Source organism: Anomalospiza imberbis, chromosome 15 (genome assembly GCF_031753505.1).
Source record: "Anomalospiza imberbis isolate Cuckoo-Finch-1a 21T00152 chromosome 15, ASM3175350v1, whole genome shotgun sequence".
Classification (NCBI taxonomy): Eukaryota; Metazoa; Chordata; class Aves; order Passeriformes; family Viduidae; genus Anomalospiza; species Anomalospiza imberbis.
The window spans coordinates 15,332,016-15,359,051 of record NC_089695.1 but is presented as its reverse complement, the minus strand read 5'-3'; the positions used below and the strand labels follow the sequence as shown (position 1 = coordinate 15,359,051).

Below are 27,036 nucleotides of genomic sequence, written 5' to 3'. Positions count from 1 at the left end.
CCCTTTGCACTCCAGGAGCAGCCCAGAAACTGCACTGGGGTGTATTCCAAAAAAATAATTTATCAGGTTGAAATTTCACGTACATAAATATTCATCTCTGTGGCTATGTACAGATGCAGCAGGAGCCTAGCAGCAGGGGGGGTCCTGCCCAGAGACACTTCCACTGAAGCGCTGGCCAAAGCCCATCTCCCTGGGCAATGCCATGGGCATCCCAGGCAGTGCCCACATGGAGAGACTCTAGCTCCTGCTGCCCCACAATACCAGGCAGATCTCAACCAGGGCTGATGGCTCAGTGCCCAAAAGGAGCCCAGAGAGAGGGACACCCTGCCCTGGTGCTGTGGCTCAGGGCCCTGCCCATCCACTGCTCAGCCTGGACAAAGCAGGGACTTTTGGGAACCTGGACCCTCTCCCTGCAAGGTCAGAGGTGGCTTCAGCATCACCCTTCCCTGCCCTCCCTTAAGTCCTCACACTGGGGTAGGAGAAGAGGTGGGGAGCCAGCGGCAGTGGGTCATGGGTGAAGACGGAGTCATCAGAGGAGCAGGAGCTGGCAGTGTCCTCGCAGGAGGGCGAGTATTGCTCGAAGGGCATGGAGAGGTCCAGGTACTGCAAGGAGGGATGGTGCCATGACCACCAGTGCTGTCAATGCCCACACTGCCCACCCCTCACCCACCAGACTCCCGTCCTCTCACCTCCTCTGAAACAGCTGCCAGGATCTTGTCCAGCCCCTCCACAAGCTGCTTGAAGGTGGGGCGCTGTGAGGGCACGGCGTGCCAGCACTCCCTCATCAGCATGTACCTGGGAAGAAGGGGGTGTTAGCAGGGTCTCACTGTGCCCCCTGCCCACCCACCTGGCTGGTACTCACAGCTCGTGGGTGCAGTTGGATGGCCTGTCCATGCGGTGCCCCTCCTTCAGCAGCTTGAACAGCTCCTCCACAGGGATGCCAGGGTATGGGGAGCCTCCCAGCGTGAAGATCTCCCACATCAGGATCCCAAAGGACCACCTAGGATCACACATAGCAAAGGGGGGTCAAATACATCCTAGGGCTGTTCCCCAGCTTGGCCCACTGCACGCTGCATTGCCGTGGGAGCAGGGATGGGAGAGAGTGGATGATCCACCCTCCCTGGGGAATATGTGCCCTGCTGTCCCCAGAGTATCCCCATTCTGCTATAGGGACCCTCCAATACATGGATAACCCCAGAGTGCTGCCTTGTCCCACACCAACAGCATCCTCAACCCACACCCAACAGACCCTCGTTCCTCTCAGGACTCACACATCGCTCTGGTGGGTGTAGACACGGTCAAACAGGGCTTCGGGGGCCATCCACTTCACTGGCAGGCGACCCTATGAGAGCAACCCCCTGCTCAGCTCGGCCCTGACTGGGGGTCCCTGTGCCCCTCTCCCAGGAGCCCCCACTCACGTTGCTGGTTTTCTTGTAGTAGTCGATGTCGTGAACGTCCCTGGCCAAGCCAAAGTCAGCGATTTTCATCACGCTCTCTGCTGTCACCAGCACGTTGCGGGCAGCCAGGTCACGGTGGATGCACTGCCAAGGGGAGCATCACCCACAGGGGTGTGAGATGGTGATTCCAGCTCCACATGTCCCCTTCAAACACCAAAATCACCGTTTCCCTCCCACGCACCCCCCAGCATCTCTGCAGTGGTGGAGTCATCCCGTCATCGGGCTGGCTGCAGTGACAGGCACAGTGGGAGGGCCACATACACTTCCCCGGGAGGTGGGTCAGGCTTTGAGTCCCATAATTTTGGGGAGGTACTGCCTTGAACTTTGCTGGATGGGGCTGGAAGGTTCTGGACAGCTTATGGGAATGTGCTGGGCTCTCTTTCCTCAGGGACAGTGGGTTCACCAGGGATACACAGCTCCTCTGTCAGCGCCATGCCCTCCCCGGCTGTGCCCGGCACAGGTAGTCTACTCAGGCCATGCCAGCCATACCCGTTTGGACTCCAGGTACTCCATGCCACGGGCCACCTGGTAGACGCAGGAGACCAGATCCTTGAAAGAGAGCTGCTCCTCAGGCATTGTCATGACATCAAAAGTGTAGTCAGGTGTCGGGGGACGGCGGGCACGGAGGTACTCACGCAGGTTGCCCTTCGCAGCAAACTCCACAATCACGTACAGTGGCCCTGGGAAGGGCGGCCACTTGCTCAGCCCCTGACCTGCCTTGTCCCTTCCCAGTTAGCCACTGACCCCAGTAGTCCACATCCCCGGTCCACGCCCATGCCCTGCCTGAACCCTGCCTGCACAATCCCCTCACCATCCTGCGTGCAGACTCCCAGGAGGTTGATTATGTTCTTGTGTTTGTCCATGAGCTTCATCATCTCCATCTCGGATATGAGGTCAGCCAGGTCCTTGTCGGTGGCGTTGTCTAGGGAAGGAAGGCTGTGTCATGATGCCAGCTGGGTTGCACCCCTGCCCAGTGCTGATGCCACCTCTGTTCCTGGGACACTGGCACAGGAGCCATTACCTTTCAGCATTTTGACGGCCACGGTGATGGCTCTGTCTGGCTGGTCTCTGTCTATGCCGTAAGCCTCTGCCCGCACCACCTGGCCAAAGCAGCCTTCCCCCAAGGGCTTCCCCAGCACCAGCCTGGCAGGGACAAGCAGAACCATCAGAGATCAGAGGGATGGCCTTAGGGTGGCCCAGGCCTCCCCATCCACCACCTGCATGCTGCTGTCCCTGGGGCAGCTGGGGAGAGCAGCCCCTGTCCCTGCCCTGTGCAGAACCGTACTTGTCTCGGGGGAACTCCCACTTGGCGTCGAGGGGCAGGTCCAGCTCCATGACACCAGCCAGCATTGGGGCACAGCTGGAGGAGAGACGGGTGACCCGCATCAGGGATGTGCTGGACTTCCCAGAGGAGCTGGAATCCAGGGAGAACTGTGGAGAGAGACACAGGTCCTCAGCCATCCATCCCATCCCATGTTCCAGGGCCCAGCAAAGGCGCAAAAGAAAAGTAGAGATCTCACTTGGAGCAATGGGGTGAGGGAGTTGCAGGGGGAACTGGGAAGGGCAGCCCCAAGGCTGGCATCAGGGTAAGGTGTGATAGGCACAAGTGGCACTCCTGGAGCCTATTGGTCACTCCTGGAGCCTAAGGTTCCCCTGCATTAGTAGGGCTCAAGTTTGGTACCCACCTGTCGGATGAGCGGGAATTTGGAGAGCTTGTGGACTGCCATAGGCTCCAGGTGCTGCTTGCTCGACTGAGTCTGCATCCGGCACAGCACCACAATAATAATGGCCATGGCCACGGCGAGCGAGCCCGAGGTGTAGATGATAATGTCTGTGTACTTGGTCTCAGGAGCCTCAGCTTCCCGCACCAGCTCCTCTTCTGCAGGGAGTGAATGTGTTGGCCTGAGGCATGGCCTCTGCGTGCTGGGGATCCCAGACCCCACACCAGAACCCCACCCCTACCTGGCAGGACGGTGAGCCAGGCAGACTGGTAGGAGAGGCCAATAGAGTTCCCTGCCAGGCAGGTGTACTCGCCAGCATCCTCCATGGACACATTGCGCAGGTACAGCACCTCCACCTCAGAGCTGTTGATATCTGCAGTCTGTCAGAGAGGGATGGACGGTCAGTGTCCCTCTTCCTCAGGGAGCTCTGTGCACCACTGCCACCACTTTAGCATGGGTATCTGGGACCTGAGTGCTTCCAGCCCTTGTTACCTTGAGCACTTGCACATAGGGGACCCCGTCGGGGCCGTAGTTGCTGCCATTCACTTCAATGTGCTTCAGCCACTGGATGTGGGGCTGGGCATCACTGTAGACCTTGCAGAAGAACTCCACATCGCTGCCCACCAGGGCTGTGGTGTTGGCGGGCAGCCCAGCCTGCAAGATGGGCCTGTGCGGGGACCTCTCTGCACACAGGGAGCAGAGCAGTGTCACCAACATGGTGGCCCAGAGTACAGGCTCCTTTCTCCCTCCTTCTCCACCCACCATGGAGCCACAGAGAGCCCTTCCCCAGCACTAAAACAGACCAGCACAACCCAAGCCTGATCTCCATCCCGTGTCCCTGGGCTGTGAGGGACATGTGAACTGCATCAGTGGATAGGCCATGAACAGAGGCTCCTCCACCCCTTTCCCTGACCCCACCAGGCATGGGGAAGCCCAGACCAGCACCATGCTGAGGAACCCTCACCCAGCACGTCCAGGAGGTAGCTGTAGCGGATGCTGCCAAACCTGTTTTCCACCAGGCAAGTGTAGTTACCGCGGTCCGAGGGCACCACGCTCTCCATCACCAGGCTCCAGTGCTGGTGCCGGAGCTGCAGAGGGGAGGTAAGGCAGTGAGGTGAGTTGGGCAAGAGGGATCCTGGGAGGGAAGCTGCGGTGGGAGGAGCTGCCCATACCCGGATGCCCCCGATGCGGTGCTCCCCTCGGAACTCACGCCCATTCTTGAACCAACGAATGCTGGGGCTGGGGCTGCCTGAGGCCGGGCAGCGGAACTTCACCGTGTTCCCCGCAGGCACTGCATACAGCTTCTTGTCCATCCGGTGTGGGTGAGTCCAATAAGGAGCTGGGGACATGCAGGATGTACAGTGGGAGGGGGCCTGTGCAGGTAGCAGGAGGCAGCAGTGCCCCATGCCCCTAGTTCTGCCCCACCTGCCCTCTCCTGTAGTGCCCTGGTGTGGCACTGACCTCTGTGCACATAGACCGACTCCTCATTTCGGTCTCCGTGGGGACTGTCCCCATCACTATCTTCATCATCATCACCTGATGCCAGGGAGTCTGCAAAGGGAAACGGTTGAGAAGGTCATCCCTGCCTGCAGGGCTGGGCAGGTAGTGGCTGCCTTGCTGCCCCAGGGGTAGCTGGGTGCTGCCGGGGCTCCTACCCACGACAGAGATGGTGAAGTTGCGCAGGACCTCTCCAGTTCCCCGTGCCCGGCACACGTAGAGCCCTGAGTCCTGGTAGGTGACCTCTGAGATCTCCAGCAGTCTCTGACGGAGATGGATGCGACCCCCCGAGACGAGTGGCCGGGACTCCTTGTACCAGACCACACTGGCACCACTCTGGTTGGCATCACAGTACAGCTTCAATGTGTTGCCTGGGTCCAGTAGGAGATGTTCATCTTCTGACTCCAGCAAGGGGCTCTCAAATAGCTCTGGAGAGATGTGGTGAGCGCCCACCCCCACTGCTCACCCCTCCCTGATAGCAGGACCCCTCCATATGCCCATCCTACTGTGGAGAGTGTGTGGTGTGACACAGCCCAGAGCCTGGCTCTGCCACCCTAGAAGCAGGTAAGGGCTGGACTTTGCCCTGAAGCACAGGGACATGATTTCCCCAATGGCATGTCCCCGGCCAAGGCCACACATGCCACTATCCTTCCACCACTCCCAGTGGCGCAGGGTGCTCCAGCTTGCTCTGCCTTACTGAAGGAGGGCAACAAAGCCCTCCAGACACCCATCGTCGGACCACTACATGCCCCAAGCACAGTTGGGACCCCTACAGCCTGGTTGTCCCTGGCAGTCCCCGGGCTGGCAGTGGAGCCCAGCTTGCCGATGGCCAGCAGAAGCATGTGCACGTGGAGGGCAGAAACAACCTGGTCGCCAGCACAGCAATACCATGGCAGCCCGACTGCCCACGTGCAGGAGCCTGGAGTGCACGAATGTGGCTCCAGCCCAGTGCATGGCCAGCACAGGAGGGATGTGGGGCAGCTGGTCTCTGGTCCCGGGGGATGCGTTCTTCTCCCGCACCCACCACTGCGAGGCACGGACTGCCCGCATTTCACCAGGAGTCACACACAGCAGCCACAGCCCACAGCGGTCTCACAACCCCTCTCTGCCACGCGTGTCCAGCGAGCGAGCCAAGCTCCCGCAGCACAAGGACAGCCTGGCTGGAGCCACCCTGCCCCTGTCAGTGAAGGAAACGCTGGTCCTTGTGCCGCGTCCCCAGCTCCCACCAGCCCTGTCCTGCAGGCAGAGCGGTGGGGCTGCGTGCCCAGGGCAAGCACCCGCATCCCAGCCCAGGGGTCGCCGCCCAGCCGGGATGGAGAAAGTATTCAGAAAGCAGGAACCCACTCCCGCCGCCCCCAGCTCCGCTTCGCCCCCCGCAGCCGTACCTGGCTCCATCGCCCTGCCCCGTGCAGCTACCGCCAGCAGCAGCCCCGCCACGACCTGCAAGAGGGGCCGCATCTTCCAGGCCGCCCCAGCGCGGGGGTCCCACCCTGCGGGACAGGCAGGGTCGGGTGAGCGGATCCGGGCGGGCAGCCAGCCCCCTCCTCTCCCGAGGCACCGGGGAGAAGCAGTGCGAGGTCTCCAGGTCACCGCGAGGGTGGGTGGGCATGGACGGGAGGCAGAGCACAGGGGTCCCTGGGCAGGAATGGGAGGGGGCACGGAGAGTGGGAACACCCCGTTTGGGTGCCGGGAATTCGACCTCTCCAGCCAGCGTCAGCCTGGTCAGGGCGCTAGGGGAGGTTAACCGGGGGCGGGGGACCGCGGAGGATCCCAGGGAGGGGGGACTGTCCCGGGAGGGGGGGGCCCGAATGGTGCCGGGGGCGAGGGTCGCGGTCGGCGTGGTTACCGGCGGTGACGGGCTCCCGCGGCGGAGCCGCCTGCGCTGCGCGGGCCGGGGCAAAGTCCGGGGACAGCGGGCTCAGCGCCGCCGAGCCCCAGACCGTGGCCCCATGGCGGCAGGGCCGGGGACGGCTCTGGCTCCGGGCTCGGGACGGCTCCGGCTGCGGGCAGGGCTGGGGCTCCTCAGGGCTGGCTCCGGCCCCGCTCTGCCGCCGCCTCGGGGGCGCGGGCACTTTGTAGGGACGCGCTCGGGTTACAGCGGCCCCGCCCGGAGCGCTGGGGAGGCGGGAGGGGGGGGGACGGGGACCGGCCCCGCTTCTCCGGCATCCCTGCAAACCGACCTGCCGCCGAGCTGGACGGGGGAAGTGGGGGGGTAGCACCGGCCTTTCCCCCCCAGCAGCGAGAGGCGGCCCCCGGCCCCCTCTGTCCCGGCTCCCCCGGTACAGCCTTCCCTCGCGGGTGGGGAACGCAGGGGGCTGCAAAACACCCGCGGCTGCTCCCCTGTGCTGTCCTCCAGGCAGACCCCACGCGTGGGGAGCAGCAGATGGGACAGGGGGCAAGGCCACCCCTGTTTCCCCCCGATTGCTGGGAGTGGGAGCACTCCAGCCCCAAGCAGCTGTCGTGGCCCGGGCTGGGCGCTGAGCGTTGCTGGGTGCCCAGCAGCCCACACGCTAATTGGCTAATTGTGCCATAATTAGTTGTAGCGTTATCGCTGTCAGTGCCATAAAGTGGCTGTGACCCTCATTAGGAGCCCATAACGGAGTGTCATAAAACGTGGCTAAGGTGCGAGCCAGCGTTGGAGTGGCCTAATCCAACCCATAAACACTTTGCCCTCACCTTCCCTATGCTGTTGCCTGTGCTGGGGCACGCAGACCCCACCACGGCCAAGCCTTGCTGCTCGTTGGCCCATGCAAGACCGCTGGGCACTGGGGGAAGCCTGGTCTCAGACACTCTGAGCTGGCATGATCCCAAGGAACAATGTCCCCTGAGTATCCTGTTGCCATCAAGAGGGGTCAGTGTCCCCCAGTACATGGCCACGGTCTGGCCCTAGAGCTGCTCTCCTTTCCTGTATCGCTGTCTGCTTCACCACCTGCTTTCCAGCAAGATCTTCCAGGGTTGTGCTGAGCCCCACACACAGCCTTGCCCATGCCTGGCGTGGATCTTTACACTGTCACTGTCACCCCTCATTTCGTAGGGCCACACCATGAGTCCTGGGCACAGCCTTGTCCATGCTGCTCCACTGTGCCAAACTATCCAGCATGACACGGTTTCACTGTGAGGTCTGGTTGGTGCTACAATCTCCCACAGCACCATCCACCCCGTGCTGCTCCCCATCTGGAGTACTGGTGTCCCCTTGGGGTGCAGAGGTGCACAGAGCAGTCCTGGGGGCCAGCAGCCCCCAGCAGCTGTTCATTCCTGCTGACGCGTGAAGCGGACGAGAACATCAATTTCACGGAGCAGCGGCCGCCCCTGCAGAGTTCACAGCGTGCCGGAAGCACAGAAAAATGTTGGGTTCAGCTCAATTCGAACCAAAACCAAATTAACACCAGAGAGAAGGGGACGTTCCCAGTATTGGGAACACCAGGGAGAGCTGGGACTCTGGGGAGCCTGTGGGAGCCACAGCCTGGGATGAACATGGAAAGATTCCCTGTATCCCAGGGTTCCCCAGCGCTGAGTGGAAGAAGGGCAAGCAGACCAGTGTGGCACGTTGCCCAATGTCACACTGAACATCCCCACTGGGCCAGGACAATGCCAGGCACAGGCCAGGGCTTGGTGGCGCTCTGCTGTAGGCAGCTGGGAACTGGTCACCTCCCTGCCGTGGGGCAGTGCTGGGCTGGGGCTGGGCTGCCTGGCTTGATTTATAACAGCAACTGACGGCAAACAAAAAGCCCTTCACAGCAGCCCAGCCCCACCGCCTGCCACCCGCTGCCGGCAGCACCACAACGGCCTCTGCCACGCCAGCAGCTCAACAAGGGGGGATTGTGCCAGCACAGCACTCTGCGCCGTGGGTGCACCCCTGCCCCAGCACCCTCCTCTGATGCCCCTGTCTCCCCCAGCTCATGGGCTGCCCCCATCACTGTGGCACAAGCGATGTGTGACCCGTGGTTACTCAGCTCAGACACAGCGGGGCGCCCAGAGATGAAGTGTGTTCTCAGAACGGCACAGATGGCGCAGAGGGATCCCTTTTGCCCCACGTCCCGTTGGGAGAGACGACCCCCTGGCCAGACCCTTGGCCTTGCTTACGTGTGCGGGGCCCCGCGGCAGTGAGCACGCACAAGGGGCCGGGCGCCGGCATGCTGCGGCTCCATCCTCCCGCCCCTGCCCCTTCCCCCAGGCAGTAAATCATCCCCACTCTCCTCATGAAAGGCCCATGTATGTGCTGCCGGTGCAGGGAGCCTGCCTGGTGCCAACAATATTGCTCTTGGAAGGCAGCCGGAGCTGCGGGAACACAGCCGCCCCTTGTGCCTGGCCCCAGCACTTGCCGCCACTCCCGCTGTGGTGGCACCTGCGGCCAGCCAGAGCCCACGCAGCACGGTGGCTCCTGTGGGGGCTGGAGCCTGGGGGGCTCTTTCCTCCTGGAAGTTTCTCTTGGCCTCCCCTGAACGGCTGTTGTTTGGGGCACAGAAGCCCCAGCTCACTGTACCCTCTACGTGCATAGGATCTGAGGCTGAGCAGGCTCATTCCATGTGCTGGGGTGATGTGAACCTTCTGGCACTGAGGGAGTGGGTCAGCCCTGGAGCAAGGGGTGAGCCCCAGCACAAGGGCTTCCAGCTCCATCCAGTCCCACTGGCTTCAACACGGTAGCTTCCAGCCCCAGCCACAACCTGCTGCCCTCGTATCAGTGGGGACCCACTGAGGAAGGGAGGGGGCAAACTAGACGGGCAGGCAGCTGCCCCAGACTGGGCAGGATGCTCTTCAGGGGCTGGCTCCTGCCCTGGAGGCAAGCCGCCAGGTTTGGGGCAGTGTGTCCCACCAGGCCCTGGCCTTGCCTGCCCATCCTTATCTCTGGCTGGGAGGGACTGATGGAGCAACCCAGCCCAGTTAAGGTTTAACCAGGCAGAACTCGGCAAACATAAACCTGCTGCTCCCTCTGGGGAGCCAAGAATGTGGGGCCCAGTGCAGGGGCTGCAGGACAGGGATACCAGGGGCCCAGGCTTTGTCTAGCCCCCAGCATGGCACAGGAGCATCCACAGATTTGGGCAGTCAAGGCTGAGTGGGGAACATACAAGTTGAGGGTGATATGGCAGGAGGGTGGGCAGTGTCATGCCTTGTCCTGCTGCAGCCCTGCCACCTCTTCCTGCCCTGGCTGTGTTTGGGAGTGCTGTGGCTGCAGCTGGCACAGGGAATGAGGTGCATAGGGCCAGAATGTGTCCTGCTCCCCGTGGGAACAGGGCACACACCATGTGCTGGGCTGGGCACCACAGTGCTGATCTGTGGCCAAGAAAGCAGGAGCTTTGCTCACCAGCCCTGTCCCCTGCACAACATTTGGGGGTTCAGCCTGGTAAAGCAGCAGCCATGGCAAGGAACTGCAAAGCAAGAATGGGGCCACCCAATCTTCCCAGCCCCTAATTGTAAGCAGGCACCCGGTCCTGACTCCACATCTGCACTTGATTTACTCAATGGAGCCTGCGGGGCCACGAGGGATGGCAGTGGCTGGGGCTGTGGCCAGGACTGAGCTTCTCCCGGCTGAGGCAGGGACCCTGGGTGTGCTGCTGGAGGAGCAACAGGCTCCACAGAGCTGGCTGCGGCCTGGGCAGGGGACCGTGGTGCTTCTGTGGAGGATGTGGCTGCTGGGTGGCTCTGTGCTCTGTCTCGTGCCTGCCAGCCCAGAAGGCAATGGAGTTCAGACCGGCGAGGCAGCCAGAGCCGTGGCCCAGGGCAGGGAGGAGCAGAGCTGGGCCAACAGCACACCAACAGCAGGGCACACCTAGGGACAAGGGCCATGCTCCATCCTCAGCTTCCCGGCCATGTGGGTGGCTCTGGTCACACAGCCAGGCTCCAGGTCCCCTCCTATCATCCTGGGTGTGCCCATAGGTGCTGGCATCCCTCTGAGAGCAGTCCAGCAGTGGAACGGGCAGCCCCCCAGAGGGGACAGGGAGAAGGTGCCACTACCAGCTTGCTGCCAAACCCTCCTTACACCAGATAGACACTTCCTCTCACACCGCACCCACCTTCACAGGAAGCAATTACACAATGAAAACTACTCTAAGGGAGTGAAGTATTTGCTGTCTAGCAAGTCTCTTCCAGCTGGATCCTTTTCCTGACAGATTCAGTCCCCGTTCTGCTCAACGGGTGTATACAGGAGGGTAGGGCTTTGCTTATCCAGAGGGATAATGAAACCATTGTGGGCTGGCAAAGGATGTGCGTTCTGGGGCCACCAACAACTCCAAGAATAGTGCTGCAACTTGCTCTAGAGGTCTTGGCTGAAGTAACTGTAGCCTCCCGGGCCAGTTGACTCTTCCCGGACATACTGTTGTGGCGGGAACGGTCCGACAACTGGCACTGCTCCTGGCATCCTGCACATTGAAGGGAGCAAGAAAGGAAAAAAAGGAGACAATGTCACAAATGCTCTGAAATGTGCCAGCTGCAATCACTGCTCAGCAGGCAAGGCTGTCAGCAGAGCAACAACCCACTGCAGCCAAGGCAACAACTTGCCAGAAAATCTTCCAAGTGAATCCTTGCTCTCTGTGCCTGTGTGTAAACAGACACCTTTAGCATGGCAGAATTAGCTGTGGCAGAGCTCAAGGACTGCTAAAGAGCTCCCATTACAAAGCAAGCATCCTGCCTCTCTGCAGGCTGCAGAAGCTGGAACAGGACTGCACAGCTGAATCCAGAGCAGCATTCTGAAAGGGAGTTGTGTGGTTGCAACACCTCCAACAACAGCAGTGTCCTTAAAGAGAACATTAATGTGTGTGTTGGGAACATCCTCAATGTTATCTCTCTAAAATGGGACTCTTCCTATTCACTAATCTAGTTATGCTGTTCGAGAGCTGGAACTTCCCTGGGATGAAAGATGTCTTCCCATCAAGTACTCCCCAGGGCTGAAGGACCAGGAGGCTGTTATTCCATAGACAGGCAACAAGAGATGCCAGTTTTCTTCCTGTCCCTTCTGGGGAATTTGGCTAGGAGCCTGCCCTCCCTTCAGGTAGGATTTCCTAATACCTCTCCCTTCTAAGAAGCTTTCTAACCAACCCAGGCTCATTACTGTGCCTCTTTTAGCAAAGGCTCTTGAATTAAAGATTGGCAGTCTCCAGAACAAGTATTTTTGGTATTAATCGTCTGGCAGCATAATTTTTTTCAATTAATAATATATGCAAGGGATGCCATTATTTAACTTGCCAGCTGTAAGAGCGAGTTCAGGAATACAGTCCAGGCTTCTGGAGCATGCTGACTATATGCCAAATTTTAAAACAAGCAATCCCAATGGAGATTAGAATTGCAAGCAGATCTCCACTGAGCCGGTCCTTAATTAAATTAAAATCTCAGTTGTTAAGAGAAACTGTGTTTAATAGGTATCAGGTTCACTGCAAAGGTCTGTGCTGAGCTGAACTATTAGGAACCAAAAGCCACCGGAGGCACTTCCACCTCGGCAGCACGACTGGGCTGTCTGCAGAGGGAGCTCCTGGAGCAGCCTCGGGACACACAGAGAGAGCCTGCACAGACCCTGCTGTTCTGTTTAGAAGTCAGCTGGAAACACGTGCTCAAAACTGCATTTTAGGTTATATTTAGGCCATCGATTTGAACAGTGAGGCTGGAAACACACTTAGACGAGAACATTACTTACTGATTCTTGTGTTTGAAGCCACTGATGTGAGCTTGGTACTGCTCTATGGAGTTCAGCACTATGTTACACGTGCTGCAGGGGTAGCCCTTCCCAGCTGAAACAGACAGCAATGTTAGCACATACAGCTAGCCAATCCCCGTGCCTGAGCTAGAAATAAGCAAGATACTCAATCACCTGATTTATTAAACAACCCTAAACAAAGTCACATAATAGTCAACAATCTGATCAGGCAGGAAGGTCACAGAATCCCACTACCCACTGTGTATCAGCCAGTCATTGCAAGGGAATCACGAAGCCAAAAAGGCTTTCCTGATCAGAACATGGTTTGTTCATCGCTAAAAAACACACACGTTCCCTATAAACAGTTCATAGTATCAGGCATAGTAAAAGTTTCAGATTTGGAAACCCCAAAGGCTATACTGCCTCATAGTCCCACTTCTGCTCATCTGGACATCTCAAACCAGAAAATAAAAGATACTGAATTTGTAAGCTTATAACATTTCAATAAAAAAGGCAGCCAGAGGAGATTACACCCACTGTCCAGCTCCACAATGCAGCATTTTGCTAAGCCTTGCTGAGGTGCCAACTGAGGATATTAAGCTCTGTCCTCAAGCAGTTTGGTTACAGTCAGTGGATCAGTTAACTGCCAGGAAAAAAAAAAAGTTTCCAACAATAGTGGTACTCAACAGGATCATTGGTTTTGTGTAACATGACAACTCCAGCTGGACTGAAAGTTCATGAGGTCACAAACAGGCAAGTATGGCAGCACAGGACTTTCTAATAGGGAAAAATTCTGGCAGTTGTCCTCAAGACATGAAGCATTCCTGAATTTTGGGGTCACTGGGGAAGGGCTCTGGTTGGGACTCTCACAAGGAAAACATTTCCTTAAGGTGAAAGAGGAGATGGACCCCAGGTGTGCAGAGCAGTAAATCATTGGGAAGCTCAACTCTGGACACTTTGCCACATGGCTGCTGCACCTCAGGTGTTTCAGAATCCAGTGGGACATTTGGCTCTCAAAATGGAGCTGGATCTGGACAGTAAAGGCCAGAGGAGTTGATACAGCCTTCAGGTCTGCTTCCCCGTACCATCAATGTCAAGGATTCTCTGTTACAAACCAATCCAAAAGGTGCATGCACAAAGTTGTCTAAACTACACTCCTCAACCCCAAACCACTTGTTTCCATAGAACTTTAAGTGGGAACGAGCTCAGTTTTGCATTTGCAAAGAACACATCTTCATCTGCTCTAGTCAGGTCCCAGCAGAGAGTTTAGGGACAATTGTGGCTGTTGGCACACAGACACAGGCAAAGAGAGCGGGACAAAACATCCCTGACTGCAGCCCTTCTCATCTGAGAAGTCCCTGATCATAGCCCAGGCACTGAAACCTTTCCTGAAGAGCCGAAGTGCCCCGGAGATGTGACTGTACACATTTCTGTTCTGCTGGCACTTCCTGGGACACATCAATCACACAGGCAAGGGCACTGCCCACCTACCCAGGCAATGGCACTGCCCACCTACCCAGCCTGCCTGGGCTGGGGCTTGTGCCCTGTCAGCGCCTGAGTCACACTCAAGTGGAACCATTCATCAGACCCCACTAATTAGGTGCAGAGCAGATGGGTAACGTGAGATACTGAGCACCTTTTCCATCTCCCACACGGCCATGCAATGTGGGAGAGAACATTACTTGGCTAATTGAGCCTCATTTGTCATAAGTGCTACCGGTATCTAAAGGTGGCCTGCAAAGAATTAGAATAATTAATCTTCTGCTTGTGTGGGTTTTTACGACAGAGAAAGAAGCCCTTGATGAAGATTTTAAGATGATCTGTCTGCTTATTATTTACCACAAGTATCCAGCAGGTACTAAAACTTCCTGGCCCAACAGAAGGCTGCTGGGAGGAACAAAGGAGTTTTCTGTGAGTGCCTAATGCTTTCACTGGACTCAGAGGGCTTTCATCACATACAAGTGCTCATAAGCAGCAGATCATAAACCAAAAGAGTTTTAACTGTCTGCCTAAAGTTCCTCCTTAATAGCTCAGGGATTTTTTTTTCCACATTCCTGCTTGCTCCAGAGAGAGCTGCATTAGTTCATCAGATGGAAGTGCCCACACAGAGGCAGAAAGGCATTCAGGGAGAAATCTTTCTGGCTTTCATGTGCTTTGAAGCAGCAGGTGCAGTTAAACCTATTCCTTCCATCTCTGGCTAGTCCCCTCAAAGATGACTTTTAAGCATCAAATGCCACTTTTATCTTTCCATTTTGGATGCAATCACCTAACTAGAAACAGTACTGGCCAAAATCCCTGGATTATCCACACAGAGAATAAAAAGGACACGTCCCCGATTAAACACCACCGCATAACACAACCCAAAGCTTGTCACGAGTAGCTACAGCCTAAAACATCTGCTGCTGCGGGTTACAACATCAACCAAATCAATCTTAGGGGGTATAATCAAGTTCCTCACCACAAGCAATACTCCCCTGCTCCCTCCACACAGACTCTATTGTCCAAAGGCCTGTCAGACACATTCTGCTTCTCTCCCACCCTGCTCTTCAGCTGGTTATCAGCCTCCCTATTGAGAACTCACCCATGAAGGATGATGCTGGTGCATCAGGGGTTCGGCCGTAGTGCGCCATCAGCTTGTGTTTGGTCTCCTGCTTTCTGTGCTTCTTGCCTACATAGTGCTGTTTTGCCATAAGGGGGTTGTTGAAAGTGGCATGGCAGAGGCTACAGAACTTGTCCGGGTCAGTAATGTCCTTGTTCTCTTCATTAGAAGATGCAGTAGAGGTGGGGTGGGGAGCAGGGTGTTTCTGTGGGGGCACCGTTTCTGTAGGGTGAATCCAAACTCCTGGTCAGTCACAGAACTCACAGGTAAAAACCAGATACTTTATTTCCCCCAAACCCACATTAAAACCAGTAACACGCTACATCTAAACCCTAAACCTAGCCAATGTAAGATATCTCAATAAATTAATGATTTTGCTACCTCTGCCCTAAACGCTGCAGAATTTAAAGACATGTGGTAACATAACTGAAAGTATGCCAGGAAAACTTTCAGGGTTTAAAAAATCCAACAGATTTGCATATTTCTCCTTAGCATAAGCATGACTATATTCAAGAAACACTGAGTATGAATGAGCTTCCACCTGCTGTTATCATCTCCCAGACAGAACATAGGCACAAGCCCTTGCACAGCAAAGGCATTCTGGAAAGGATTCTGGAAGCACCATGCAGCCACAGGACTTGATCCTGAATTCATAAGGCATCTTGCTTGAGACACAGCATAAATGGGACTAGGTCTGACACAGTGGATCCACACAGGGAAGCAGCTCTTCTGTGTGGTGGAGAAACCTGCACCCTCTCACTCCAGGGTGCCAAACAGCAGAGTGAGTAACCTGCTAGGGATCAGAGAGCTCCTCTCACCAAAGGCACACACCAGACTGCTCAGTGAACATCTTTCTGCGGGCTCCTATCATACCCAAACGCAAGGGCTTCAAAGAACAAGAAGATCCTGGAGGTGGCTTTGCTGTGCACACATTTTAGCAAAATCATGAAGACATGCTGGGACAGACAGTTTCTGCCTGGAAGATCCCAGGAGTCAGGTGTCTGGGTGACTCACAAGTCCCCAGCTTGGAAATAGTACAAGCTACCATCCGCAGGTGCACTCAACTGCTGTGTCTTCCTCCCGTCCTGACCAGCTGCAGGCCCCTGGCCCATGGCTACCCCTACCTGCCCTGGACAGAAAGTGTCAGTCCCCACCCACCAGGCCTTTCTGGCTGCTAGCAAAGGCATGGGACACACAGGCAGTTGTGTGGGGGCAGACAAGGTGAGAACAAGCACATACTGGTGTGTTCCCAGCAGTATTCTCCCAATCCCCAGCAATCTGCAGCTCCCATGTCTGTGAATCTCAGAGGCCACATTGTTGTAGCTGAGCAGCCCTGGGGAATTTGCCATATCAGAGTTTCACCTGTCACTTCAGTCTCTGTAATATTTAATGGGGATTATACCCTGTGACAGGAATTTCTACATCTTAACATAACGCGTCTGGTCCCTGCATACAGGGATGGGTACAGTGACTGCTGCCAGCTGCATTTCCCCCAAACAAAGCAAAAAAAAAAAAAAAAACCACACAACCTCTTGCCAATGCCAGGCCACTGAGCAGGCTGGAACAGCCAGGTCTCTGGAGGTGCACTGCTGGCTTACTCTATTTCATGGCAAAGAGCACACACTCTTACAAGAGCTCACACTTGGGATTCAACAAGCATCTCAACAGCCCTTTGGGACAACATGAAAATGCTGCAGACACTCATACCTTCTGCTTTGGGGGCCTGCTGCTTCATGTTCTTGGCATGAGTCTTGCCCAAGTAGTGAGATGTTGCCACGGCCGGAGAGGAGAAGGTCATGTTGCAGATGGGACAACACTTGTTCCTGTCCTCCCCATTGCTGCCTTCCTGCTTGCTGTCCTGTGCACAGAGAACCACTGAGTTGCTGAGGCTGGGAAAGACCTCTGCAGGTCATCCTGTCCAGCCTCCTGGTTTTGAGGAGAAACACTACGGTTTGGGGGTCTAAAAAAAGATCATCGAAGACATTCGGGTGTTAAGTTGATGAAGTGTGACTAGGTAGAACCTCCATGACGCAGCATCACCCTCTCCCTCCCTGGAGAGTGTTTTTACACCAGATTACTGTTTTTAACCTCATGGCAAACACTCCAGGCAGAGGGGCAGCCCCGGCCTGTTTGGGTTAAGGACATAGTTAAGCTTATGGCTGCCAAAATTGGACCACTCAGCCATGTCCTCTGCAAGGTGTGAACTGAGCAGCACAAACATCACTATCAACTGGGTCATCTGCAACACAACACCAGCTGAGGAGGGAGCAGCAGGCAGTTCTCAGCCTGACACTATGTGCAAAGGCATCTGCTGTTATCCCCCAGCTCCCTGCAAATGCCAGAGTTAGGGATTACAGCTGAAGCAATCATAAAAGCAGAATCTGTTCCCCAAGGGAGTCACGGGGCAGACAGATGGCTGAATGGAACGTGGGGCCTTTTCTGCACGGCTCCAGCTACCAGCTGAGGGAACCTAAATTAAGTAAAATAAAGAGTGCTCTGGGAAGAGAATTCCTGTGGATGGTGAACCCAACGTGCTCTGCGTTATGTTATGCAACGATGCTCCTGATAAGCTGTTGCTCCTGTTCTTTCTCTGTCACTTCAAGCAAGACTATCAAAAAGAGGAGCACATATTTGTTTAAATGGGGAGGACAGGCTCAAAGAGGCTGTCTGAGCAGGGAGGGCATCAGGAACTGGGACAAGGCCTGGTGAAACACTTGCCACTGAGCTTCTCAGTTCTCACAAAACCCCTTCTGAGAGCATTTTCTTCGTTCACTTGCAAGACTATGCAACTTCCTTTAGCTCTGCAGGTGCCTCAGAGCTGTATTTAGCCCTTGAGGATCCAGCACTCACAGAATCCCAGGATGGGTCAGGCTGGAAGGGACCACAGTGGCTCATCTAGTCCAGCCTCCCTGCTCAAGCAAGGTCACCTCAGAGCACTTGGCACAGGAGTCTATCCAAATGGTTCTGGCATATCCCCAGTAAGGGAGACCCCACTTTTCTGGAATATCCCCAGTAAGGGAGACTCTACACCTTCTCTGGGTAATCTTCCAGTGCTTGGTCGCTGCACATGTAAGAAGTTCTTCATGTTCAGGTGAAACTTCCTGGGCATCAGTTTCTGCCTGTTGCCTGTCACCCTGTTGCTGGGCACCCCTGAGCAGAGTCTGGTTTATCCTCTGACACCCTCCCTTCAGACAATTCACAGATGAGACAATCATTAAGGTTGGAAAAGACCTCCAAGGTCATCAAGCTCAACCTCTGACTGATCGTGACCTTGTCAACGAGACCAGAGCACTTGATTGCCATGTCCAGACATTTCTCAAACACCTCCAGGGACGGTGACTCCACCACCTTCCTTTCAATACCTGACAACCCTTTCAGTGAAGAAACTCCTCCTGACGCCGAACCTGAACCTCCCCTGGCACAACTTGAGGCCATTTCCTCTTGTCCTGTTGCTGGTTTCCCAAGAGAAGAGGCTGAGCCCCACCTGGATACAGCCTCCTAACAGAGAGTTGTAGGAAGCAATATGGTCTGCCCTGATCCTCCTTTCTCCAGACGAAACAACCCCAGCTCCCTCAGCTGCTCTTCACAAGACTTACCCTCTAGATTTTAAGACATTGTAGACATTACTTATCGACATTGATCACGTCTCCTCTCACCTGCTTCACCTCCAGCTTCATCTTCTTCCCGTGGGCACCCTCCTCCCCGCCGTGGATGGACAGGTACCGTCTCACCTTGTTGGCGTGTTTCTTGCTCTGGGGAAAGCAGAGAAACCCCCGCTCGGTGCCTCGCCAAGCCCGGGGCTGGGCTGGGGCGGAGGCGGGGTCTCCCCCTTCCCTACCTGGTAGTGAGCCAGCCGCTGTGACTCGGAGATGAGCAGGGCGCTGCACACCTTGCACTGCGCCTCGGTGAAAATGTGTCCGTTCTCCCGGATCAGCCGCTCCACTGTGGGGTGAGAGGGGTGGGACACACAACGGGGGCGTCAGCGGCCCGGTGGGACCCCGCGAGGTGCGGGCCGTCCCTGTTCGAGATGCCCGCACCTCGCAGGATCCAACCGGGCTAGAGGGCACCTCGTGGGGCCCGACCACCCGCCCGCTCCCGGTGCCGCCGCCTCACCCGCCTCTTTGCCCACCAGCGGCCCCGCAGCGTCCCCGTTGCTACCGGCCCCGTCCGCCATGGCCGCCGTCGCCGCCTCACGCTGTTCTCGCGAGAAGCCGCCCGCGCGCCCCCTCCGCGCCTAGCAACGGCGGGGCGGTCTCCCGCGAGAGCACCGCACCCTCCAAGGGAGGCGGCGGCGGACATGTTGGTTGTGGGCACAGGTGTATTGCGGCAGCCCCGTGGCGCCCCGTTGTTGTGGGTGTTTAAGCGACGCAGCGCATCCTTCTCCTGAGGAAGTGGTGTCCAGGCTGAGAAAACGGCGAGACCACCAGCACCTCAGAACGATGCGTCCAGGCCCGCTGCTCGCCAGCCACGGACATGGCGCTGCCCGCTTCAGAACCCCGAGGACCACGTGAAACGCAGCGAAGCCGCCGCCGCCATCTTGGGTGAGGGCAATGAGGCCTCCGCCGCCAACTTGAGCGCGGGTGCAGGACCCGCCGAGCCGGTGCCGGTGCGGGAGGCCAGGCGGGGAGGCCGCGGGCAACGGGGCGGCCCGGGCCCGGTGAGTACCTCGTGCCCTGCGGAGCATGCCGCTGCCCCGCGGCTCGCCCGGGGCCCACCCGCCGCGGGGCTCCCGAGGCTGCGAGGGAAACCCCTTCCCCTGCCGGGGGCCATTCTCCGGCCACTGCCCCCGGGCTGACCTCCCCCAGGTATGACCTCCGGTCCCTGTCCCCGGCGGCCCGGGACTGGCCCCCAGCACTGTCCCCTGGGGAAGGGACACCTCCCGTCTCCCTCTAGGGGCACTTCCTCTGCCTCTTGCCTGGAGCGGACCCCGGTGCTGTGCTTGGGGATACCCTGGAACTCCTCCTGGACCGTCCCCTGGGAAGAGGACCCGAAAACCGGAGCTTTGCCTTGGCCGCATCCCCTGAGATCGAGGTGCTCCTGCCTCTCCTGTTCCTTTTGCCAGGCCTGGCTCCCTCCCCTTTTCCCGGGACAGCCCCTGCACGCTCCCTTCCCTTAGGTTTGCCCACCTGCGGCTGATCCCCTTTCCCAGAGCTCACCCCTGTCCCGCCCGGGACCCGCCATGCTTCTCTCCAGCTTGTCGAATATCCCTGACCCCTTCCTTGTAAATTTCCATGCAGTGCCCGAAGGCAGTGGGTTGGGAAAGGGAAAAAAAGACCGTCGGTGGGTTCTGGGGCGAGGATCACTTTCCCTCCATGTAGAGGGGGGGAAAAAAGGTTTTCCTCCCCTGCCCTTGGAGGAGGGAGATGCTGCGGGCTGGACTCGAGGGCATTGGAGCAGGAGCATCTCCCGAGAGCTCAGCAGCCTGCGGGGATGCGCCTGGCCGTGCATGGCCTCTGCAGTGCCCGTGTCCCCTGTGTGCAGAGCCAGCTCTCTCAACGGATCAATCCTGTAAACAATTTCTCTCTCCCCGGGGCGCTGCCAGCCCTCGTGTCCTGCTCACGGAGCATCAGCTGGGCTCTGCGTGCTGGGTCGAGCCGAGGGTCTGGGGATGCTATTTCCCTGGAAGCGTGTGGTGCTGATGTGGTGCTGACCCGCCTGAGCTCGGGGAGCGTCGTGCCTCTGCTTCCCGAGGTGGGGGGAGTTGTTTACAAAGCGACAGCCTGTGTCTCCAACCACTCAGGAACTCATCCGGGGATGAGAGTCATTCATTTTTTTTTGGCTTGGTTTTTTCGAGCATTTTTCAAGCTGTCACAGCTTGGCAGGTCTGTAGCTGCAGTGTCAAGATTTAGAATTATTCTGTCGGTAATTGCTTTCTGATTCATCAAAATGATAGATGAGAGGGAAAATGACAAATAATCACAAGTTGGGGATCTTCAAGGATATCCCTAAAAATGTGACTGGAGAAGCATGGCATGTGCAAGTTCCTTGTCAGGAGGTCACCTTTGCTGTCAGAGCATTTACAAAGAAATTCTCTTAAATTCTGAGTTGGAAAAAAATATGGATAACTGCAAAATGAGTCTGCAAAGTGGACTGCAAAGGTAATTTTAGATAATTCAGTCTCTGGAATTTTTTTTTTTTTTTGCTGGGTCTGAAAGCAGGTATCTTCCCCTTAGGCACTCACAACTATCCTTTCCAAGAGTGCTAAAAGCAAAATATGCTCAACTTCGCTTCCTGAAGAGGAGGTCTGTGCTCTGATGCGTGTTGTCTTCCCTTAGCTACACTAGCTTGTCTAATAAAAGCTATTACTGCTCTCCTACTCACAGCCTCAGACTAGCACAGCTACGAGTGATCTCTTACTTGTCTTGTTCCCTTAGTTACGTTTTCAGAGACTCTCTTTGCCACAAGTCCCTTCATTTTCAGAAGTGTTGTGGGAGTTGTGTGGTTACATCTCTTACATCTCCTCTTTTCTCTCCTTTAAATGTTGAAGGTAGGTGACTCATCATAACTTCAGCTGATATTTCTCAGTGATCTCTTATTTAGCACAGAGCACTGAGGAGAAGATGTATCGCAGAGTCAGAGGAGCGATGGTGATACCAGCATGGATTAAAAAAAAAAAAAAAAAAAAGGCAGCACGGCAGTTGTTTGTTGCTTTTGTTGTGTGGGTAATAGGGTTTATAGGCTGCCTCTCCAAAGCCTCAGCGACCCTGTGTGGGCCCTTCTGTGCTCCTCATGGCTTATGAGTGAGTGGTTTTCCAGAGATAAGGGAACATTCTCCACCACCAGGGATGTGCTTCGTGGGGGGCAGCTCACAGCAGCTGGGTGTGAGGCTTGGCTCATCTCCCTGAGCAGGGAGGGCGAAGAGACCATTTGGAGCAAAAGATAAAAAAAATGGAGAACATATAGCGAGGGTTTTCCGAGAGCACTGGAGTTCAGCTTAGCTGGAGCTGAACAGCTTTGTTTTTCAAGAGCCAGTGCTTCACCAAAAGCAGTGCTTGTTTTTATTTTCCCTTCCTTTAATGGCTCCAGATTGACAGAGAGCAGGATTAAATTAGATATTAGGAAGAAATTCTTCCCTGTGAGAGTTGTGAGACACTGGCAGAGGTTGCCCAGAGAAGCTGTGGCTTCCCCATCCCTGGAAGCATCCAAGGCCAGGTTGGACAGGGCTTGGAGCAAGCTGGGATAGTGGGAGCTGTCCCTGCCCATGGCAGGGGTTTGGAATGAGATGATATTTAACGTCCCTTTCAACCCAAACCAGTCTATGATTCCTCAGCAGGCAAACACTGGAGGACTGCAGAGGTCCTTGCAGTCACTTTGGCACCGTGACTGCCCATTTGTGCAACATTCTGCTTTCAGAGGGCTCAGCAAACCTTTGGTGCAAATCATGACTCACCAGGATAATCGCCTTTTGTCTCTGGGCGTGTGTGTGCATGTATTTGCAGAAGGAAGGCTGCAGATCGTGGGGAGGGAGCGTAGTTATTCCTCACCTTGCTGCTCGGACTGTAGATGGAGCAATGCACTGCTGTTCTCGGCGCTGATGGGGATTTTGGCCTCCCTTAGTGTTTCTCTATGCAGTGGCTGTTTGCAGTTTTGTGGTGTTACAGAGAAAGGTTTGGCTCTATCCTGGGTGATGTAGGGTTTATGTTGCATCTTCTCTTACTCTTATTTTAGATCTCCATACACATCTGAGCTATTTCAGTGATCTTGAAGGAAGGCAGAGTGATTCTGTGGAAGGACACTGGTCTGGGAACCGGCCAACTTAACTTGCATTTCCAGCTCTGCTGTTCTCTGATGTGGAACGAGGGGCTTGTTGTTCAACCTCTGTCTGCACATATTTAATTGAACTTCAGCAGAGCTGGTCATGCTCAGCCTGCTTTGTAAGGCTCTTTTACATCACAGTTCAAGAAGCACTGAATGTTATTGTTGAGCTACCAGGCAAACAGCAAGCATAGGCAGGAAAGGGTGATTTAACTCTGTGCCATCCTGCTGCTTTCCTTTGCTGACACCTCTTCCCAATCCTCTCCTCTGAGCTCTTTTGGATCCAGGCAGCTAATGCTTGCTGTGCATCCCTCTCCATCAGTCTGTGGGCTGCCAAGGGAAGGGATGCTGAAGTACCAGTTTGCATTGTGTGGGCACCTGCTCTCAGTGGTTCCATGCACTCAGGTTTGCACTAATAACACTCAGCAGGTTGCTCGCTGCTCTTTAAGTGCCTTCGTTAATACGGATGGTTTGGGCATGTCTGGATGGAGTTCTTCCGGAGGCTGCTGCTCATTGAGAAATCCATACAGCCAGATAAACCTGTTGTCTTGTTTCCAGCCTGCCTGCTGCCATTGCCTGTGTTTTCCCTGTCTGTAGTGCTGGAGCAGCCATGCACTGAGCTGTGCAGACGGCAGGACAGCATCGTTGATCGCACAATGCCTTTCCCCCTGGTTTTGTCGAATACAAAAGCTGACAAAGGGCTGTGCTGTGGTGGCTTCTTGGTCTGGTGTGCAAATGTCAGCTTGATCCACTGCCACAGCCTGGTTTGTTTTGGTCAAGGTGTAGGGCTGAGGAGGGGAGCTTGTGTTGGAGGGTGGGAGACCCGCTGTGAAGTGATGCTGTGGAGGAGTTTGCTGATGGGCTTTTAGAGGAAAGCCTCATTGTTTTGGAGCAAGGCATTCAGAGTGGCTTCGGTCTGTGTTGCTGTTCCCCTGAAACCCCTTTTTAGCAATCAGCTGTAATAAAGTGTTCTTAACTAGATGAGTGGTGACTGGTGCATGTGGCTCCCAGTAACACTAAATCCACCACGCTTTGTAATAAGGTTTCAGTGCCTGGGGTATTTTGCCTAAAAATAGCAAAAAAAAAACCAAAAAACTGTTAGGGGAAATCTAAATCAGAAGGAAACAAATGGCTTTTAATCTTTCCCTCTGTTTCAGAGTGAAGGATGCCGAGGAGGAAGAAGCCTGCAGAAGGCCTGGAGTCTCGAGGTCAGGATGCGGAGGAAGAGGAGGAAGAGAAGAGGAACCCAGCCAATGCCAAGAAGAAGCGCAGTTTTGTGGATGCATTTATTGTTATATCCGACAGCGATGGAGAGGTCAGTGATGGGTTTGGGGTACCCAGAGCCTGGGCTGGGCCCTGCTGCTGCAGGACAGTGCTAGAGCAGCCCTTGCTGTCGTGCTGGGGTCAGGCTTTGCACAGAGGGTCTTGTGCCATTCCTTTTCTTACATATGAGATGAATCAAATCCTATTTGACTAGGAAATGAATGGTGTGCTCTGTGAGGGTGAGTTATGAGTCTGGGATTTGATAACCAAATCCTCTCAGAACTGAATCTGAAATGTAATTTAAAAGTAACCTTTCCTCAATCCCTTTACAAATCTTTTTTTTTTATAATTTTTATTTGATTGATTTCCAGCTAAACCTTAGCAACATGATTCTGTATTATGTGCAAATAGATAAGAAAATGATTCAGAACTCAGGCTTGTGAGTAGCTCAGAAACAGGCAATGTCTGGTAAACTGATTCTGAATTACAGGAGCCTGAGTCTGTAACCCAGCTCCAAAGGGTGTAAAGGTGAATGTGGTATGGGAGTGCCTGGCTAAGGCATCAAGGCTCAGATCCCTGATCCCCAGCGTCAGCTTATGCACATCAGCATTACCCTCGAGATTGAAATGTCTGTGTTGGTTACACGGCGATGGCGTGAGCACGGGAACTCCTGCCTGGGGGAAACCCAGAGCCCTCAGAACCTGTGCCTGACTGAGCAAGGTACACGAGAGGAAGTTATTACAATCAGGTGTTTTTATGTGCGGCTCTTACGGCTTTGCTCTGTCCTGCTGGTGATTGGGGATCCTAAGCTGCTTTTTGTAATTCCACCGTTTTCAAAAGCATTTCAGTTCACTCTCAAGCTGTAGATCTTAAATCAGGTCCCTTTTGCTCCCACATCTGCAGTGTGCTGCTCTCCAATAAGACGATTATCATGTGAAGAGGAGAAAATCACTAGAAATAAACAGTAAGAAGCTGTAGGGCAAACGATATTGGATGTTTTTTCTTCACATTGTCTGAGTTCTTTCCCATTGGGAAATTCCCTGAAAGAAATGGAACATATGGCAGTAATAGTTCAGTGGGGTTAAACCCTTAGCTCTGCAATATGCGAAGTTAACTTCAGATGTCTGCTGCATCACTGGCCTTTATTGTGAAACCTATAAGGAAAAAAGAAATCAGCAGCTATAAGAGCTGCTGCAGTACATAAAAGATCAGGACCTGTTATTGTCTGCAATTATTCATCTCAATGTGCACGTATCTGAAAAAGAGGAAACAAACGTCTCTTAAAACACATCTATAAAAAGGTTAGGCTCCCTCACTGTTCTGTAAGTTTGTCTATAAACAATAAATTCTGATGGCATAATCGGTCATATTACAGAAAAGGATATGCTCAGAGAGGCCGTTAAAGAGCCAATTAGGTTCTGTTTAAGTGACAACAGTTCAGTCAGTTGAATGAGTGGATTTATTCAGTTCAGTCTTTCTGTGAGTCATCAGCTTCCAGATCCAGTGTCACAGTCTCTTGTCGTGTTGTTTTCTGCAAAATCAAACGCAGAACTGATTTACTTGGGATCTCAAAAAAAAACAACAAACTGTCTGCCTTCTGTAACTGTCTCAGCTCTTCTGTGTACATCAAGTTGAATTTCAGTTTTGGACGTTGTAACTGTTGTTCTTGCACTGGTAAGACCTTGTTGTGTGTTCAAAAAGGGGTGTGGGAAGCTCAGATCAATAGCAATTTTAGAGAACAATATATTCTCAATTAATCTTGCATCTGTTAGGACATGGTTCCTTATGAATCAAAAGCTACAAGGACAATTTGGGCATCATTGATTCAATGGCTTTCTTCCTTGGCAGTCTCTTGGCAGGTATCTATAGAACAAGTCCCTAGTTCTGCTTCCAGACCAGCAGATCTTGTAGCAGCTGCACCTGGAAAGCCTCCAGCTTCTCACTTTTGATGATCTTTGGCAGACTGCCTCTCCCAGGAATTTTTCAGTCACGCTGGATTATCAAGCTCATCCATGTTTTTTTGCCAAGTTCCCTTTCTTTGCTCATGTCTATGCTGTGGCATCTGCAGAGCTGCATCAGAAAAAAGTTTTCTGGACGTGAGGCTTTCTGATCTCTGCTATATATAATCCTGGATTCGGGGAACACTTTTCTTTTTTTGGAAAGGGTCAGACAAAATAAGAACATTCTCTTTGGCTCTGTGGAAACCAGAGGAGATGACCTTCTTTGTGCAGACTGTGTCTCTGAAAATGCAGACATGCCGAATGAGTAGAGTGGTTCCCATCTCCCTTGGCTGTTTAATCCCACAGGGAATTGGTTGCCTGTGCCAGAAGATGGATGTTCATTCACAAATACACAGTATTTCAAGTAGTGCCCAACAATGCTCTCTCTGAGCATGACAATTCCTGGTCTCCTGAACCTCATGCTTGCATTGGGCTGTTGGTTTGACCCCTGAAGCCATGTCTTCAAGATGATTGTTCCTCAGCACAGGGCCTGGCCAATCATGAGTTCTGAGCACAGCTCAAAAGTTGTGCTGACCTATTAGACTGATCTGCAGCCTTTAGTGCAGTTGATCCTCACATGCTGCTGATCTGGTCTGGGACCTTTTGGAAGGGTCTTCTGCCTGGAAAGATCCTTTGGGAGCTATGAGAATACCTGCCTCCATTTATAACGTTGGCATCAAGTCTCACAAGCTCTTTCTGCCAGATCCATCAGCTCTGCCAGCCCTCGGGGAACATATGATAAGACTCGAGGGTGATGGTGCCATCTATTTCTGCATGGCCTGTCTTCCCTTCAGTGTGGAACGTCCCTTTGCCTGAGTGTTCCTGTGTTTGGAGATGCTCGCAGTCAGGGTAATCAGCAGCATGTGTTGATGTTCAGATCAGATCTTGGCTGTGGTGCAGAGGGAGGTGTGTTTAGGCATTGGCTAATAGCCAGCCACTGCCCTATCCTGTTTCCATGGTCTGTGGCAGTGGACACTCACCTCAGGACTAGGCATGGCCTGAGGGACATCTTGCTGTGGAGAAGATGGCACTGGAAACGTCACAGCCACGATGGCGGTGCCCACCTGTCATAGTTGAATCCCATCCAGCAGCTAAGTAGCAGGCAGCTGCTTGCTCATTC

The 27,036-nt window shown here is 54.5% G+C and overlaps 3 protein-coding genes across 9 annotated transcripts in view; 1 reads left to right on the top strand and 2 right to left on the bottom strand.

Annotated features, from left to right (window-relative positions):
• Positions 1 to 49: 49 nt before the first annotated feature.
• On the bottom strand, positions 50 to 10,110 carry FGFR4 (fibroblast growth factor receptor 4). 2 transcript variants are annotated; one of them, XM_068206079.1, is made up of 17 exons: positions 6,061 to 10,110; positions 4,834 to 5,103; positions 4,640 to 4,729; positions 4,351 to 4,517; positions 4,143 to 4,266; positions 3,671 to 3,861; positions 3,420 to 3,558; positions 3,143 to 3,336; positions 2,743 to 2,888; positions 2,479 to 2,600; positions 2,269 to 2,379; positions 1,947 to 2,137; positions 1,419 to 1,541; positions 1,272 to 1,342; positions 863 to 1,000; positions 690 to 795; positions 50 to 603 (listed from the first exon to the last, which is right to left on the bottom strand). In XM_068206079.1, the coding sequence occupies exons 1-17, from the start codon at positions 6,131 to 6,133 to the stop codon at positions 457 to 459; spliced, it is 2,403 nt and encodes an 800-aa protein (XP_068062180.1). In that variant the 5' UTR covers positions 6,134 to 10,110; the 3' UTR covers positions 50 to 456. The 2 variants fall into 2 exon arrangements, with proteins under 2 accessions (XP_068062180.1, XP_068062181.1); XM_068206080.1 differs by having other exon boundaries at positions 4,834 to 5,046.
• Positions 10,111 to 10,716: 606 nt separating this feature from the next.
• ZNF346 (zinc finger protein 346) lies at positions 10,717 to 19,169 on the bottom strand. Its single transcript, XM_068206094.1, has 7 exons — positions 19,012 to 19,169; positions 18,737 to 18,840; positions 18,555 to 18,650; positions 16,606 to 16,756; positions 14,881 to 15,120; positions 12,300 to 12,393; positions 10,717 to 11,031 (listed from the first exon to the last, which is right to left on the bottom strand). Exons 1-7 carry the CDS (start codon positions 19,070 to 19,072, stop codon positions 10,926 to 10,928), a joined length of 852 nt encoding a protein of 283 aa, XP_068062195.1. The 5' UTR covers positions 19,073 to 19,169; the 3' UTR covers positions 10,717 to 10,925.
• Positions 19,170 to 19,214: 45 nt separating this feature from the next.
• The window catches only part of UIMC1 (ubiquitin interaction motif containing 1), a 39,849-nt gene continuing 32,027 nt past the window's right edge, over positions 19,215 to 27,036 (top strand). For 3 of the 6 annotated variants that reach the window (XM_068206075.1, XM_068206077.1, XM_068206078.1), the window contains exons 1-2: positions 19,217 to 19,555; positions 23,811 to 23,968. In XM_068206075.1, the coding sequence (XP_068062176.1) occupies positions 23,819 to 23,968 (150 nt within the window). In that variant the 5' untranslated portion in view covers positions 19,217 to 19,555; positions 23,811 to 23,818. Of the gene's footprint in view, positions 19,556 to 23,810; positions 23,969 to 27,036 lie in introns of all 6 variants that reach the window. The other 3 variants (XM_068206076.1, XM_068206073.1, XM_068206074.1) reach the window with 2 other exon arrangements.